General features: G+C 44.0%; 1 protein-coding gene across 1 annotated transcript in view; it reads right to left on the reverse strand.

Annotated features, from left to right (window-relative positions):
- Window positions 1-1,259: 1,259 nt before the first annotated feature.
- Window positions 1,260-16,607, reverse strand: part of PHLPP1 (PH domain and leucine rich repeat protein phosphatase 1) — a 217,573-nt gene continuing 202,225 nt past the window's right edge. Inside the window, exons 15-17 of the mRNA XM_047767008.1 lie at window positions 8,938-9,132; window positions 6,190-6,418; window positions 1,260-3,416 (exon numbers count right to left, since the gene is read on the reverse strand). Of these exons, the coding sequence (XP_047622964.1) occupies window positions 2,271-3,416; window positions 6,190-6,418; window positions 8,938-9,132 (1,570 nt within the window). The 3' untranslated portion in view covers window positions 1,260-2,270. The remainder of the gene's footprint in view (window positions 3,417-6,189; window positions 6,419-8,937; window positions 9,133-16,607) is intronic.

Genomic DNA, 16,607 nt, shown 5'->3' on the forward strand with positions numbered 1-16,607 from the left:
GGCCTTAGGAAAACACCAATGCCAAGCTCGAGCCCTTCTCCCAATCAGCTACATGGGACTTGTGGGCACAAGCAGTTGCTGTGGGGCCCATTGTGAGCTCCTCAGTTGGCCACACTCCGGGCAGAAATGCTGACTCCTCTGCAAGTGGGCTGCAGCGGAATCAGGTCCACACTGGCAGTCTGCATAGGCCCTGCATGTGCCAACAGGGGAGCCTTCCCCTTGAGAGATTTAAGATCCGAGGACATCAGAGAGCCAGGCCAGAGGTGCAGTGACCATGGCACTGGGGTGAAAACCCAGAGCCCTCCAAGTCTGCACTGATATTGAGGAGGGCAGGGCGCTGAGGAGGGGGCTGGGCACAGGGATCCTGAGATGATTTTGCTCCTGGTCTAGAGCAGAGAGCTCTGCCTGGGTTTTGGCACACTTGTCCTTTGGTCACTAGGCCCCTTCCGGGGCTGAGATAAGCTCAGTCTTCCAAAGCCTAGTGGTTTTCAAAGTGCATAGTGTACAAGCAGCCTGACATATAATGAAGAAAGGACATCACCAAGACAAGTTTGGTCCATCGATCTGGCCACCCAGTGAAGGGAAAGACAGCCCATTACCGAGTCTACAAGAAAGACCAACTGCCATGTCTTGTCACTCAATCAGCCAGGTACCAGTTGAGGGGGCAGACTGAAAGAAGCTGGTCCACACAAGACAGAAGACCAACAGCATCTTCAACACGTGGTTCCCAAGATGCAGGGTGGGGTGAGGGGTGCGATGCTACAGTCTGTAAATGGGGCCAGTATGTCAACTAGGAATACAGGATTTTCTAGTGGACCCCACTGCACAGACATTATTTCTACTAGGGGTAGAGAGTGAGGCAACTGGCTCCTGATTTTCATGGTTCGAATATAGATCTATAAATCTGTTCACATGATTGAGGGACCCCTGAGAGAACTGGGGACAAACTTGGCTTTGTGGGAGAAGTTTTCCAGGAATCTCCTCTATGCAACTTCTATCTGCTCCCTGCTAACATCTATCCTACACAATAATGACAAGAAATAGGTTGTAAAATCAGCTATGCATAATGTTAACCATAGGGTTTTTTCACTACCTTCTTTCAATGTCAGTTAACCTAGTGGGTGTTTTCCCTCCAAAAAAAAAAAAAGAAAAGTCAAAGTTATGTGCTAACCCCAAAGTTCCATGCATTCACTCCCAACCCAAGCTGTGATCATCTGCAAGACACATCTGGCTCCTGAGACAAAAGCAGATGGGTCCAGTACTTGTAAATTTTATATTTATTATAACAAAAATTATGACATGTTCATTTGTGCATTCTGCCATAATATAACTCTTGGTATGTAAATGATCTAACTGAACTCTATACAATCATGCTGATTGTGGTGGCAGTAAGGAACACAGTTAAAAAGTGTCTGCAAAAGTCAAGAGGCTGGGTGGGAACAGGAAAGGAAGAAAAAAGGTGCAGAGGCCTCTCAGGTACAGGTTCCTTTCCAGTGGTCTAGGATCCACCTTATTTGAACAGCAATGCTCTTAGCTGCTCAGGCTCATCATTTAAAGAACTAAAAAGGTGAGGGTCGAGGTGGGTGTGGGCAGGAGGGTGCACCAGAGGGGGAGGAAGGAAGTCAGTTGTTTGGGCTGTGTCCCTTATGCCAAAACTACAAAACATCTGAAGCATCACTATACAACACTGAGCTATTTACAATAGAAATTTCTCAATCAACTGTTCTCTCAGAGAAAATTAGTGAATCCCAGTGACTTAAGTCACCTGACAGAGTAAAGCAACTCCTAGGAGTTAGTCTCCATATTCTACAAATGTCTATCATTTTCAAGACAAAAAAAAAAAAAAAATCCTCCCCCCCAAAGAAATACAGAATTACAATATTAAATCATTTAGCACTGGCAACCTGCCCTGCCTTCCAAACAAACAAAACAACAAAGAGCCATTTTTAAAAATATTACATTATCATTAACTGTTTCTCTGTAATATATTAAACCTTTTGTTCTTTGTCTTTACACATCTGATATGTTAGGGGTAGAAGTTAACAAATTTAAATCATACTAGTAAAGCATCACTAGAAGAAAAGTGGTGATTATTAAAAAAAGAAAAAAAAAAAAGGACCAAAAGAATGGGAACCTACAGACTAGCTGCAAAGACAGGCTAGGAAAGTGTCTGGGAGAAGGGTGTGGAGTAAACCCCTGGTTTAATGCGAGCCTGGGAGACTCTTGCACTGTCTTTCTCGTTAGTTTATTTTTAAATAGCGCTGGGTGGGTCATAGTGGTGTGTCACAGTAGTCTGGCAGCTGGTCCACCGGGCACTGCCGCTGCGGCTGCTGCAGGTGGAGCTGTGGCGGGGGCTGCTGCTGCTGGTGGTGTTTCATGATCTCTTTGACCTCCTCCTCCAGCTCTGGGGGAATGATGAACTGGTCGTCAGGATCTGGCTGAGCTGGGGCTGCAAAATAACCTCCAGGCTTCCGGAGCGGCGCGTCCGTGGCCACCTCAATCACGTTGTGGCTCCTCTCCTGGGGTGCCACGGAGCCGTTCGCCCTGCGCCGCCCCATGGTTCCCACGGTGGCCAAGTCAGCCTTCCTGGGCAGCCCTGACTCATCCTCGTTTGCACTGATGACGATACCTTCATCACTGGCCTCGGCGGGCACCTGGAGCAGGTGTTGCTGCTTCTCCTTGGCCCGGCCGCAGTGGATGTCCACCTCCACCTCCACCCGGCTGCCATTGCTGAAGACACCCTCGATGGGCTCTTCGTCATCGCTGTCCAGGCCGTTGTCGGAGAAGGCGCTGGAGAAAGTGGCGCTGGACAGCTGGCGCTGGAAGGAGTTGGATAGGCAGACGGGGTGCAGCGTGCAGCGTGGCTCACTGGGGTAGGCAGGGCCGCTCTCGGCCAGGGCACCCGGCGGCTCGTCAGAGGCGGTGGAGCCCACCTCGCTGCTCATCTCAGACGTGGAGAGCTCGCTGCTGATCTCCGAGGCCATGCCGCTGCTGGACGATGGTACGCCCAGCCCGTCGGCTGGCCGGTCCTTTATCACCATGCTGACGGAGGGCGGGAAGATGCCGGGGCTGGGCGGCGGGACGGCCCCACTGGCGCTCAGCTCGCAGCAGCAGAAGCTGTCCTCGGTAACGCTGAGCTGCACCACCACAGCGCTGATGCTGTCGTGGCAGCCGTAGCTCTGCGCCAGCGTACACAGCTTCTTGGCAGCGGCCAGGGCGTCGGGCACGTTGCGCACGGCCCCCACGGCCTCCTCGATGGACAGGCTTTCCCACAGGCCCTTGCTGCCCAGGATGAAGAACTCGTCCTGCGGGGTCAGGGGCACCGACTGCACGTGGGGGCGGGGCACCACGCTGGGGTGGAGGAAGGTGTAGCCTAGGATGCGTGTGGACTCCGTCACCCCGTTCACCTTGCCATCCTGGAAAGAGAGGGGTTTCCAAGCAGACGTTAACATGAAGCACACGAGGTAAGGCGCAGCTTCCTTGGGGCCCCCTGCCTGGGGGACCACGAGGGGAGTGTCAGGTCCCTGGGGAGGGGTGCTCACCCGCCCGTGAGTGGTTCATGTCCACCTGCTATTAGAAAGCCCTTCAGGGAGTTCCCGTCATGGCGCAGTGGTTAACGAATCCGACTAGGAACCATGAGGTTGCGGGTTCGATCCCTGCCCTTGCTCAGTGTGTTAACGATCCAGCATTGTCGTGAGCTGTGGTGTAGGTTGCAGACTCGGCTTGGATCCTGCGTTGCTGTGGCTCTGGCGTAGGCTGTCAGCTACAGCTCCGCTTAGACCCCTAGCCTGGGAACCTCCATATGCCGAGGGAGTGGCCCAAGAAATGGCAAAAAGACAAAAAACAAAAAACAAACAAAAAAAAAACAAACAAAAAAGAAAGCTCTTCAGTTATTCCCTTTACTGGGACCCGTCTATTCCAAGGCAAACCATCATCTGGCCTGATGCCCACAGAGTAGATGAGCTTCTCCTGGAACCATAGGAGTGAGGCCCGAAGGGCCTTGCTAAATAAGCTGGTGCTGAGCAGATGCTGGGGCAGGTATGGTTTGAACTAACGTCTCAGTCTGAGGTCACTCTCCAAAACACATCAACCACCGGTGCGGCAGTGCCTGAGGGTCCCGAAGTGAGGAGAGGGACACTGTTTTAAACATAAGGAGGTTAAACAAAATGGTGGGGAAAATCTTGGTGTGACTAAGCTGGGTAGGAATCTCTCTCATTTGGAGAGGTAGCCACTAAAGGAGACTAAAGGAGGTAGCCAATAAAGCTCCCACCCCTTCCCTGACATCTCTCCAGTGGCACATGGAGAAGACGGTCTCTGGCTTCAGCCCAGCTGGGTTCACACCATTTGAAATACAAAGTTTCAGACCATTTGCGGGTGAAAGGGCCTTTACTTTGAGGTTGGAGGGGTGCAGGGGGATAACCCTGTGTACCTGCTTGTGCTTTATTCTTCAGAGTTGAGGTTCTCGGGTCTCCTTGTGCCTCTATGTGCCCCTATTGTAAAACCTTTCCCAGAGGAGGACAAATACAGCTTTTATGTGTGTCTGGGATGAGGTGACAGAGATGGTCTCACTAATCTCTTTTGAAACAAGCCTTTCTTCCAGAAAATACCCATTTCCTCTCCAACACTAGCACTTTTCCTTTATCCAGGCATGCCTCCCCCAGCTCCTCGCACAACCCTGCCATGCCACTCATACCAGCAGGCAGTGCGCTTACAAGTAAAATGACTAAAACAGGGCTTCAAGCACGATTTTCAACTTCAATTCTCCTCATATAATTTGTTCTTCCCCAAAGGGTGGCATTTGGCAAAAATTACCTTTGCTGTTCTGCTCAACCCTTTAGATCTCACCCCATCAGACTCAATGGTTTTGCATACAGATTTACATGGATGTATTGAGGGCATAACTTCAAGGTAGAGAAATAAAAAAAAAAAAAATCCAAAAAACCCAATGCAGTGATGCAGACAAAGTGAGGAAGAAGGAAGCAGAGAAAACAGGAAAAAAACGCCTGAAGCACAAGCTATGATGCAGTTATGTAGTAGAAATGGTTAATCATTGCATGGTGTGATGGTGCACATTTAATTCAGCACATTCTGTCCCATCTTAGACTGTCTTTGCTCCCTAATTAGGGTCAAGCATCCATTTTAATCCTCTCTGCTCCTAGAACAGGCAGGGAGCTAAAATCAAGACAGACTTCCTTTCCCAGACTCTCATGGTGGATCCTGAGCTTCTGTCTCACAGCCTTTACCTCTCTGGAATCACAGCCCCTTTGTCTACTGAATTGCGAACGTTTACCTCCATCTACCCAAGCTATGCATGGTTCCACGGGATTTAAAGACAAGACTGGACCCCATCTTGCAGGCAGATACTTTTTTGCAGGGATCACTTTTGCACCCCCACATCACTTTTCAGGCACCCAGAGGTGATGGACACTGCAGGATGGATGGAGCAGAACTCCTGGAGCCCATCCTGGAAGCTGCACTGTAACCAATCCTGTATAATTACACTGACTCCGGGGTTTCTCAACAGCAGTACTTTTGACATCTTGGGCCAAATAACTCCTTGTCATGGGGCTGTCCTGTGCGCTGCAGGATATTCAACAGCACCCCTGGCTTCTACCCACTCTCCACCCCAGCTGTGAAGTGAAATTGTACTCAGATGTTACCAACTATCTCTGGGGTGGAAATGGCCCCTGGTTGAGAATCACTTACTCAAGTGGAGCATGAGGTGTGAACCAAAATAATAACTGGCTACACTGACACACCCCAGCTTTGTTAAGACAGGCCAGATACATCACTATTCCCACTTCACAGATGAGGAGACAGGAGTAGAGGTTTAAAGGTTGCAGCCCACAAGCGCCAGAGCAAGCACAGGAGGACCAGCAGCGTGACTTCAGGGCTAGAAACCTCAGCCACCAGAGCGGCTGTGAGGTTCAGATGGTGCAGTGGCATGAACCTGGCATAGCCCCTGACCCGAGGAGGCCATCGGTAAGTGCTTTATTATTCTGTACATTATAACGTCTTCAGACATATCACACACAGAGTGTGCTCTGTGACACTATGGATTTGGAATTTTAATTTTAAATCAACTTCAATGTTTAATGAATGTTCTTTAGAGGGAAATGCTCCCCGGCTGGTTTCTGCCACAACCTGGCCCTGTCCTCCCTGATCCTGAGGAAAACTGCTCTTCCTCACCTCAGTGATAATGGCCTTGTGCCGCTTGATTCTCTTCAGTTCTTCCTCAGAGCTCATGAGATACGATCTGGACAGAGGCAGCGGCTTCCCATTCCGACAGAGAACTGTTTGACACTTGCCCACGTTAGCGGAGGTCAAGGTGAAGGGTCCTCCTGGGTCCACAGGATCATGCTTGATATGACACAGGACAGCAGCACCTCCAAGTTTCTGCCCAGCAGTTCCGAGCTTCCTAGGGTATGAAGAGAGGGCAAAAACCCACACACAGCTGTCATGTGTCATTGTGCCAGACTCTGCCCCTGGACGAGGCTAGGAAGAAAAACAGAACTTGGGGTTCCACTTGGCCCCTTTCACTGAAGTGGGCACTGCTCAACTCAGGAAAGGAGCCTGTGGAATCTGACACACACACATGCACACAGAGAGGTGTCTTCTCACAAGTGGGGTGAGTGTCAACTTTACCACTAAAGCCCTAGGAGCTGACGTGGATAAAGGAGCCCTTTTCCTGCTGCATCCAGCCTGCTACTCCTGTGTCAGGGCACCCTAAAGACAGCAGGGATGACTGCTTCCTTCCCTACCCACCTCTCAAAGCCCTTCTGCTGCTGAGAGGACAGCTGGAGGGACAACTTCACAGAGGCAGGTATGACACATTACACCCACTGACACTTCAGAATGTCCTAATCACCCTCTCTCTTTATTAGGATGTTTGCTGGTTTGAGCTTTCAAGTACTGGACCATTCATGTACTTGTCCTATACAGCAAAGACTTTCTGGACAAGTGATGTCTATTCATGGATGAACATTCATGGAAGAGACATTCTAGTAATCAAGCTCCAAAGAGCTTTTACTCCCCATTAGTCCATACACTTACTGGATACACAATGTACCTGCAAGTTCCAATAATCAAAAGGAGCTAAGAATTCCTATCCCAAGGCCCACGGATGGCAGTGCCTCCCAGACTGGTCCTGAGTGGTACGGGGGCCAAAAGATTCAGAGAGACAGACTCCTCTGTTTACAAGGGCAGATCTGCAGGTCCTGTCAGCTCCCATCATGTCCAGGTGAGGCAAGAAGAACACAAGCAATGGAAACCAGGGCTGCCTGTTCACATGCCTTAGGATGTCATGCACAAAGAACAGACAGTTTTCCTGAGGACTGGAAAGATCACCACGCATCCCATGTCCTAACAGCCAATAGGGAAAACAGGAGGCAGACAAAAGACCTCGAGGTAGGCTGACAATCTGGGCCTCTAAAATCCAACTTCCGCACATCTATGGCCAGATTAGGCTTTAGGCCCTGCCAAGGCAGTGCTTTCTTCCTGTCAAAGGCACAATGGTTTCTCTCAGAAAAGCCAGAAATAGGATGGTACTTGTCAAAAGCATACCTAGGAATCAGAGTTTGATGTTCTTAAGTTCTTAATTCTTATCTAGCGCTTGAAGGTTATAAAGAGTATAATTCTTAGGGGTGTGTGTGTGTACGGTGTGTGGTCTGTGTGTATGATATGTGTTTGCTTTTTTCCTAAAACAAGATGGTGGTCCAAAAGAAAAGCAGATATGGCTGATAGGTAGAATATTCTCAGGAATCAAATTCTGGCTGCACCGTCTACTAGCTCTTAGAGCAAGCTGTTTCCCCTCCCTGTACCTCAGTTTCTCATCAGTAAAATAAGAGTAGTAATATTCTATCTCACTGGGTACAATTTATGGCACTAATATATTTAGAAAAATGACTGGTACATTTAAGGGCTCACTAAATATCAGCTATTGTCAGCATCAATTATCAACTGCACATGTCCACTGAGAATCTAAAAGACAGGTGAGTCAAGCAGCAAAGAACCTCACTGGGCCTGCCTCTACTGAGTATTCATGACTTAGGGGAACTTTTGAGGTTTCTCAGGACCAGCATTCCTTATCTGATTTTTTTTCTCTACCCCTGTTGTAAAGATACTTCCTCTGGCAGATTATGAAGGGAGAGAAAAAAGGAGAGAAAGAAAACAGATCGTCATTGTTCCCATGACCTTTAGAGCACTCTCCACTTCCTGGAGAGTGTCTGAAGCACAATATTAATAGGCAATTCCTTGACAACCTACAAAGCCTTTAAAGTGACAAAAGAGTGAGCAATTCTTATAATGAGGGAATGCTCATAACATTCAGCCCTCAGTTACAAACAACATTCCACGACTTCCACAGTGACCAGAAACTCCAGGGAATGGGCTAGGATTCTACTATTAAAATTGTCATGAACATTTAATAAGGGGAAAAAAATAATATATAAAGAATCATTTAACTCCTGGCCTCAAATGTGACCACCTCGAGTTCACAAAGGTTGATGCTTCTCGAATTGGTGATGCTATTTCATGTGGAGGAACAAACTGAGGTGGAAACAGTCCACTTCAAAGAGAAGTCCACACACCAGGAGGTCTAGAGAGCATCTGGAGCACAAGTGATTTGGGGGAAGGGGAGTGTGTCACAAAAAAATCTAGTGAAAATCTGGAATCACGACAGGCTCAAGAAACCCAGGTCTAGGAGAAACTGAATTCCTATCACTGATTCGGCCTCCTACAAAGTTGTCTGAACATCAGTATGTCTCAAACAGTATACAGTCTAGCCCTGATGCCTGGGCAAAACCAAACTGCCTGAAGGCATCTCAAAAAACCCAGATTAAACAAGATGCTTTGACATTACTGGGCACTTGTTTTTCTAACCAGATGGCAAGCACTCAAAAAGAGCAAGAAAACACACAGCAGTATTTTAAGTCTTACCTTTGCATAACAATGAATGTGTTGACCATGTATTCTTCTTCGTTTTTTGTTTTCTGCAGCTCTTCTGCCAAAATGTCACTCATAGTGCACTGGAGAAGGTAGGGCACCTCCACATTCCGGTCTCCATCAAACACACCATACAGGGCCTCCCGGTTGTCACAGAAATTGTTCACCGACAGAGCTGCAACACATAACCTGCAAAGCAAGAATGCTTTTGTGCTATGCCTGCTCATCTTTCCTCCTCCATGCCCAAACCAACTGTGTTTTTTTTGGATTTGTTTAATCCAGTCTTGTCTTTTTTCATGACTCTAGGTAGTGTAAGAATAGGTAAATTAACCACAGATAATTTATATCATTAATTTCTATAAAGAAGAAGAATGATATGTACATATTTAAGCATCATGGCTTCCTCCACCCTTCATTTCTGATTATTTTTATTTTCAAATGGCAGTGAAAGGAAATAATACCAGATTATGAATGCATATGTTCACATTCATTCACAAAACATTTATTAAAAATTCCACATGGAGCAAAAATGGATTAACATCTAAAATGCTGGTAAAATACATAAAAAGGATAGAAAAACATATGGAAAGTCTCAACTTTTAAAAAGGCAGCAAAAAGTATAACACAACAGGATTCAGACATTGGACAAGAAGTGCAGGTCAGAGAGCGAGCCCATACCTGCTCAGTTTACTGCCTGGAAAACAGTTCTGGGCTGCAGCACAGGGAGGAGAAACCCAGGTGGAGCCTGGAGGTCTCTCTAAATTCAGGGAGGACAGAGCAGGCAGAGATCATAGGTGGAGAACTGGCAGAGGGGAGCTGTACAGGGTACTCTAGGGGCCGGCAGAGTCTCTCCACTTAACCAAACTGTTTCCAAGTATCATAACTGTGTCCCATAAACTGTGCAAAATGAATAAAAGACTGGGGCGGGGGTGGGATTAAAAGCCAGGGCATTACTAAGTGGTGAGATGACTTCAGGCAGCTTCACACACACAGGGGGGTTGGAGTCTTCAAAAGTGAAGAAAGACAGAACAAAATTTTGAAGAATTAATGGATGAAAATATTTCAGACCTGATGAAAACTGTAATTTTACAGATACACAAAGCTCGACAAACCATAAGCAAAAGCAAATGAAAAAAAAAAAGGAACTGAGGCACATCAAAATCAAATTGCTGAAAACCAGGGATAAAGGCGGGGGTGGGGGAGAGAGGAACAACATATCCTACAGAGGAACAAAGACTGTGTAACAGCAGAGTTCTCACTAGGAACCGTGCAGAAGACAGTGGAGTAACATCCTTAAAGTACTCACAGAAAAAACTGTCAACATGGATTTCTAAACCACCGAAAATAGCTTTCAAAAGTTAAAGTGCAAAAAAGACATTTTCAGATGCACAAACAAAAGACAGGCAACTATGAGAAATGTAGAAGGAAATATATGAAATAGAAGGAAATGATGTTACCAGAGGGAAATCCGGGTCTACATAAAAGAAAGTAGTGTTTCAGGAATGACAGATAAGTAAATATAAACATTTTCTTTTTCTTATTTGAAAAATCACCTTAGAATAGTGGTTCTCAACAGGGGAAATTTTGCCCCCAGAGGACATTTTTGTTTGGTGGTGTTGATAATACGTTAGGGGCTGCTAAATAGCCTACAGTGCACAGGACACCTCCCCACCCTTCCCTGCCCCTCAGGAACAAAGAATTATCTGGCTCTTCAGTAGTACTGAAGTTGAGAAGTGCTACTTTAGAAAATAACTTTATTTCTTTATATTTTATTTTATTTTGTCTTTTTAGGGCTGTGCCTGTGGCATATGGAGGTTCCCAGCCAGGGGTCAAATCAGAGCTACAGCTGCTAGCCTACACCACAGCCACAGAAATGAGGGGCTGAGCCACGTCTGTGACCTACACCACAGCTCAGGGCAACGATAGATCCTTAACCCACTGAGTGAAGCCAAGGATCAAACCTGTGTCCTCATGGTTACCAGTCGGATTCATTTCCTCTGAGCCACTACGGGAATTCCCAAAATAACTCTTTAAAATAAAAACTATAACAATGTTTTCTGGAGTTTATAACAAAAGTTGAAGTAAAACATGACAATACAAAGACTAAAGGAGAGGAAATGGAAGTAACACAATGTAAAGTTCTCATATGTGAAATTATATACTATCACTTGAAGTAAACTGTAATTAATAAGGTAAAGGTTATACTATAAACCCTCAACAACCCCCCCCATGTACAATTAATAAGAACAAATAAAGGAGATAAAATGGAATAAAAAATACTCAATCCAAAAGAATGAGGAAAAAGAGAATCAAGAAGAGATGAGACAAACAGAAGACAAATACTAGCAATCTGGCAGATTTAAACCTAACTATGTCAATAATTTTATTAAATAATCTAAACACCACCCAAAGAGACAATAATTCAGCTTATATAAAAAAGTAAAACTGTGATAATCTATGTGGGAAAAGAATCTGAGAGGGAATGGATACATTTATATGTATGACTGGGTCACTTTGTTGTACAGCAGAAATTATCACAACCTTGTAAATTAACTATACTTCAATAAAACTTTACAATAAAAGCAAGACAACTATATGCTGCCTATAAGACATACAATTTTAAATATAAAAAGACAAATAGGTTAAAAGCAAAAGGATAAAAACTGATATATAGGGGATCCTTGAACAACATGGATTTAAACTGCATGGGTCCACTTACATGTTAATTTTTTTTCTCTCTAAATACTACTACAGTACTATACAACCTGTGGTCGGTTTAATCTGTGGATGTGGAATCTCATATACAAAAGGCTGACTGAAAAGTTACATGTGGATTTCTGACTGTGCACTGGGGTCAGTGCTCCTAACCTTCATGCTATTCAAGGGTCAACTATACCATCCTAACACTAATCAAAGGAAAGCTGGAGTAGCTACAATATCCTATTTCAACACAAAGAATATTACAGAAACAAAGAGTCATTTCATAATGATAAAGGGGTCAGCTCATCACAAAGCTGTAACATTCTGAATGTTTATGCACTTAATAACAGAGATTCAAAATGCATGAAGCAAAAACTGAGAGAACTACAAGGAGAAACAGATAAAACTATAATTATAGTCTCTTAGTCACTGACAGAAAAAGTAGACAGAAGACCGGTAAGGATATTTAAGACCTAAACAGCATTATCGACCAATTTGATCTAAATGATGTCCTACCCAATATTTTTTCCAAATGCACACAGAATATTTACCAAGACAGACTATATCCTGGCCAGAAAACATCTCAGTAAGTTAAAGGATACAAGTTATTCAATGTATTTCCTCCAATGATACTGGAAAAATTCCCTAGAAGAAAATTTATTTATTTATTGCTTTATAGGGCTGCACCCACAGCATATGGAGGATCCCAGCCTAGGAGTCAAATAGGAGCTACAGCTGCCAGCCTACACCACAGCCACATAAAAGAGGGACCGAGCCTCATCTGCAACCTACACAATAGCTCACAGCAACGCTGGATCCTTAACCCACTGAGTGAGGCCAGGGATCAAACCTGCAGCCTCATGGTTTCTAGTCAGATTCGTTTCCAATGTGCCACGAAGGGAACTCCTAGAAGGAAATTTATAGCTCTACATGCTCAGACTATCAATACCCAAAGCTCAATCAATGACTTAAACTTCTACCTTAAGAAACAAGAAAATTGAGAGCAAAACAAACTCAAACCAGGCAGAAAGGAAATAATAAAAACAGAAAAGAGGAAAAAAAAATCAATGAAACCAAAAACTGGTTCTTTGAAAATGTTAATAAAACTAATTAAACCTCAAACCAACTTGATCAAGATAGAAAGGTAAGACAAATGACCTATATCAGGAATCAGAGAGGGAAGAGCTATCACTATAGATCCTACAGATATTAAAAGGAGAATAATGGGATATTATGATCAAATTTATGCCAATAAATCTGAAAACTGTGTGAGAATGGGTAAATTCTCAGAAAGACACAAATAACTAAAGTTCATTCAAGAAGAAAGAGATAATCCTATATTAAAGATATTGTATGTTTAGTTAAAAATCAAAGAAAATTCCAAGCCCAGAAAAATTTATAGTAAATCCTACCAAACATTTAAGAAAGCACTAATACAAATTCTACAGGAACTCTTCTAGAAAACCAAAGAAGAGGAAATACTCAACTCATTCTATGAGACTAGCATCAGCCTAATACCAAAACCAGACATACCACAAGAAAACTACAGACTACTATCTGTGAATATAGACATGCTCAACAAATCACCAGCAAACTAAATCTGGTAGCATACAAAAAGGGAAATACATCATGACCATGCAAAATCTGTCCTGAAAATGCAAAGCTGATTCAACACTTTAAAATCAGTATACATGGAGTTCCCGTCGTGGCACAGTGGAAATGAATCCGACTAGGAACCATGATGTTGTGGGTTCGATCCCTGGCCTCACTCAGTGGGTTAAGGATCTGGCGTTGCCGTGAGCTGTGGTGTAGGTTGCAGACGCAGCTCGGATGTGGTATTGCTGTGGCTGTGGTGTAGGCCGGCAGCTACAGCTCCTATTAGACCCCTAGCCTGGGAACCTCCATATGCCACGGATGAGGCCCCAATAAGACAAAAAAATAAAATAAATAAAATAAAATAAAATAAAATAAAAATACTTCACTACATTGACAGACTAAGAAAAAATATGATCATCTCAATTGATGAAGAAAAAAACCTATGATAAAATATGAAATACATTATTAAAACTCTTAGCAGGAGTTCCCGTCGTGGCGCAGTGGTTAACGAATCCGACTAGGAACCATGAGGTTGCGGGTTCCGTCCCTGCCCTTGCTCAGTGGGTTAACGATCCGGCGTTGCCGTGAGCTGTGGTGTAGGTCACAGACGCGGCTCGGATCCCGCGTTGCTGTGGCTCTGGCGTAGGCCGGTGGCTACAGCTCTGATTCAACCCCTAGCCTGGGAACCTCCATATGCCACGGGAGAGGCCCAAGAAATAGCAACAACAACAACAACAAAAAAGACCAAAAAAAAAAAAAAAAACCTCTTAGCAAACTAGGGATAGAAGGGAGTTTCTTAGCTTGATAAAGGGAGTCTACAAAAACACCTTTAACTAACATCATATTTAAGTATGACAGAATAATTCTTACCAAAGAAGATATATGGATGGATGGTAAGCATTGAGAAAATACAATCTACAATAATTAGTCATCAGGGAAATAAAAATTAAAACCATAACGAAATACTGCTATTAGAATGGCCAAAACCATCACCACCTGATCTTACAAGTACTGGTGAGGATGTAGAGCAATTAGAACTCTCATTCACTGCTGCTGGGAATGCAAAATGGTACAGCCGCTTGGGGAAATAGCTTGGTAGTTTCTTATAAAATTAAATATATACTCATAAAATGACTCAGCAATCCTTCTCATTTGTATTTACCCAAGAGAAATGAAAACATATGTTCACACAAAAACCTGTATGCAGGTTTATATGCTTATAGCATTTTATTTTATATATACTTAAAATTATTATTATTATTATTATTATTTTGCTTTTTAGGGCCGCACCTGTGGCATACGGAACTTCCCAAGCTAGGGGTCAAATCGGAGCTCAGCCGCCAGCCTACACTGCAACCTCAGCAATGCAGGATCCAAGCCATGTCTGCAACCCTTTACCACAGCTCACGGCAACGCCATATCCTTAACCCACTGAATGAGACCAGGGATCGAACCCGCAACCTCATGGTTCCCAGTCAGATTTCTTTCTGCTGCACCACAACAGGAACTCCTGCTTATAGCATTTTAATTTGTATTTGTTAAAAACTAGAAACAATCTAAATAATTTATCCTTCAAATGGTGACTGGATAAACAAACCATAGTATATTCATGCAATGAACTAACAGCAACAAAAAGGAACAAGTTACTAACACATGCAACATTACATATGAATCAGAAATGCATTATACTGGAGTTCTCATTGTGGTTCAGCAGGTTATGAACCCAACTAGTATCCATGAGGATGTGGGTTTGATCTCTGGCCTCACTCAGTGGGTTAAGGATCAGGTGTTGCCAAGAGCTATGGTGTAGGTCACAGATGCGGCTCAGATCCCACATTACTGTGGCACAGGCTGGCAGATGCAGCTCTGATTCGACCTCTACCCCGGGAACTCCCCTGTGCCATAGGTGAGGGCCTAAAAAATAAAAAAATAAATAAATCTAAAAAAATGCATTATGCTAAGTGAAAAAAACTAGACTAAGAAGGCTACATGCTGTGTAATTCCATTTTTATGACATTCTAGAAAAGGCAAAACTAAATGGAAAAAAAAAAAAAAAAAAAGATCAGGAGTTGCCAGGGGCTGGAAGTGGGGAGAAATGACAAAGGAGGGACATGGCAGAATTGTGAGGGGTGATGGGAACTACTCCACAACTTGATTACATTAGTGGTTACATGGCATTCTTTCATCAAAAGTTGTTGAGCCATACACTAAAACGGGTGAATTCTGCTTAATATAAATTATACCTTTTGGAGTTCCCATCGTGGCTCAGCACAAATGAATCTGACTAGCATCCATGAGGACACAGGTTAGATCCCTGGCTTTGCTCAGTGGGTTAAGGATCTGGCATTGCCATGAGATGTGGTATAGGTCTCAGACGTGGCTCAGATCTGGTGTTGCTGGGGCTGGGGCTGCAGCTCAGATTTGACCCCTATCCTGGGAACCTCTTCCATATGCCAAAGGTGAAGCCCTAAAAAGACAAAAAAATAATTATAATAAATTATACCTTCTTACTGTTTATAAATTAATCACAAGAAAAAACAATCCTGGAGAGTTCCTGTTGTAGCACAGTAGAAACGAATCCAACTAGGAACCATGATGTTGTGGGTTTGATCCCTGGTCTCGCTCAGGGGTTAAGGATCTGGCGTTGCCGTGAGCTGTGGTGTAGGTCACAGACATGGCTCAGATCCTGCGTTGCTGTGCCTGTGGTGTAGGCCAGAAGCTGTAGTTCCAATTTGACCCCTAGCCTGGGAACCTCCATATGCAGCAGGTGCGGCCCTAAAAAGTGGGAAAAATAAAAGAAAAAAAGAAGAAAAAAAGAGAAAACAATACTAACCACCTGATATGTATCATGGCTAGGTAACAGAGATATGAAGTTGAAAATGTAATTTCTGACTTTAAGGAACCAGGGGATAAATAACAATAGTAGCAATCATTATCAATAATAACTGCTAACATTTCAATAGAGTACATTATATAGCACATGTTATTCTAAATTCTTCACGTACATAATCAGGGGATCCTTATAACAATGGCTGAAGACAGGTAGTATTTTTAGTTCCACTTTACAGAAGAGGAAATAAAAGGCAGAGAGAAGCGAGTAACTCTGCCCAAGGTCACAGAACAAAAAATGTACAGAGCCCAGATTCAAAGCCAGGCAGTATGGCTCTTACCTCAGTATTCTGAAATTCTTGCCTCCATTTATTAAGAAAAGTCATCCCAAGTTATATGAGAATTAGTAGCAAAGTAGAATTTAATAATAATAAATCATTTTATAATTCTGTCTTCTTTCTGTAAGCTCCCCTTGTTAGAAAGAATTGGGGGGGTTATGTAAAACAAACAAAAATTAATGGGTTTTAAAAGTATGGTAC

This window comes from Phacochoerus africanus, chromosome 2 (genome assembly GCF_016906955.1).
Source record: "Phacochoerus africanus isolate WHEZ1 chromosome 2, ROS_Pafr_v1, whole genome shotgun sequence".
In the NCBI taxonomy this organism is placed as follows: domain Eukaryota; kingdom Metazoa; phylum Chordata; class Mammalia; order Artiodactyla; family Suidae; genus Phacochoerus; species Phacochoerus africanus.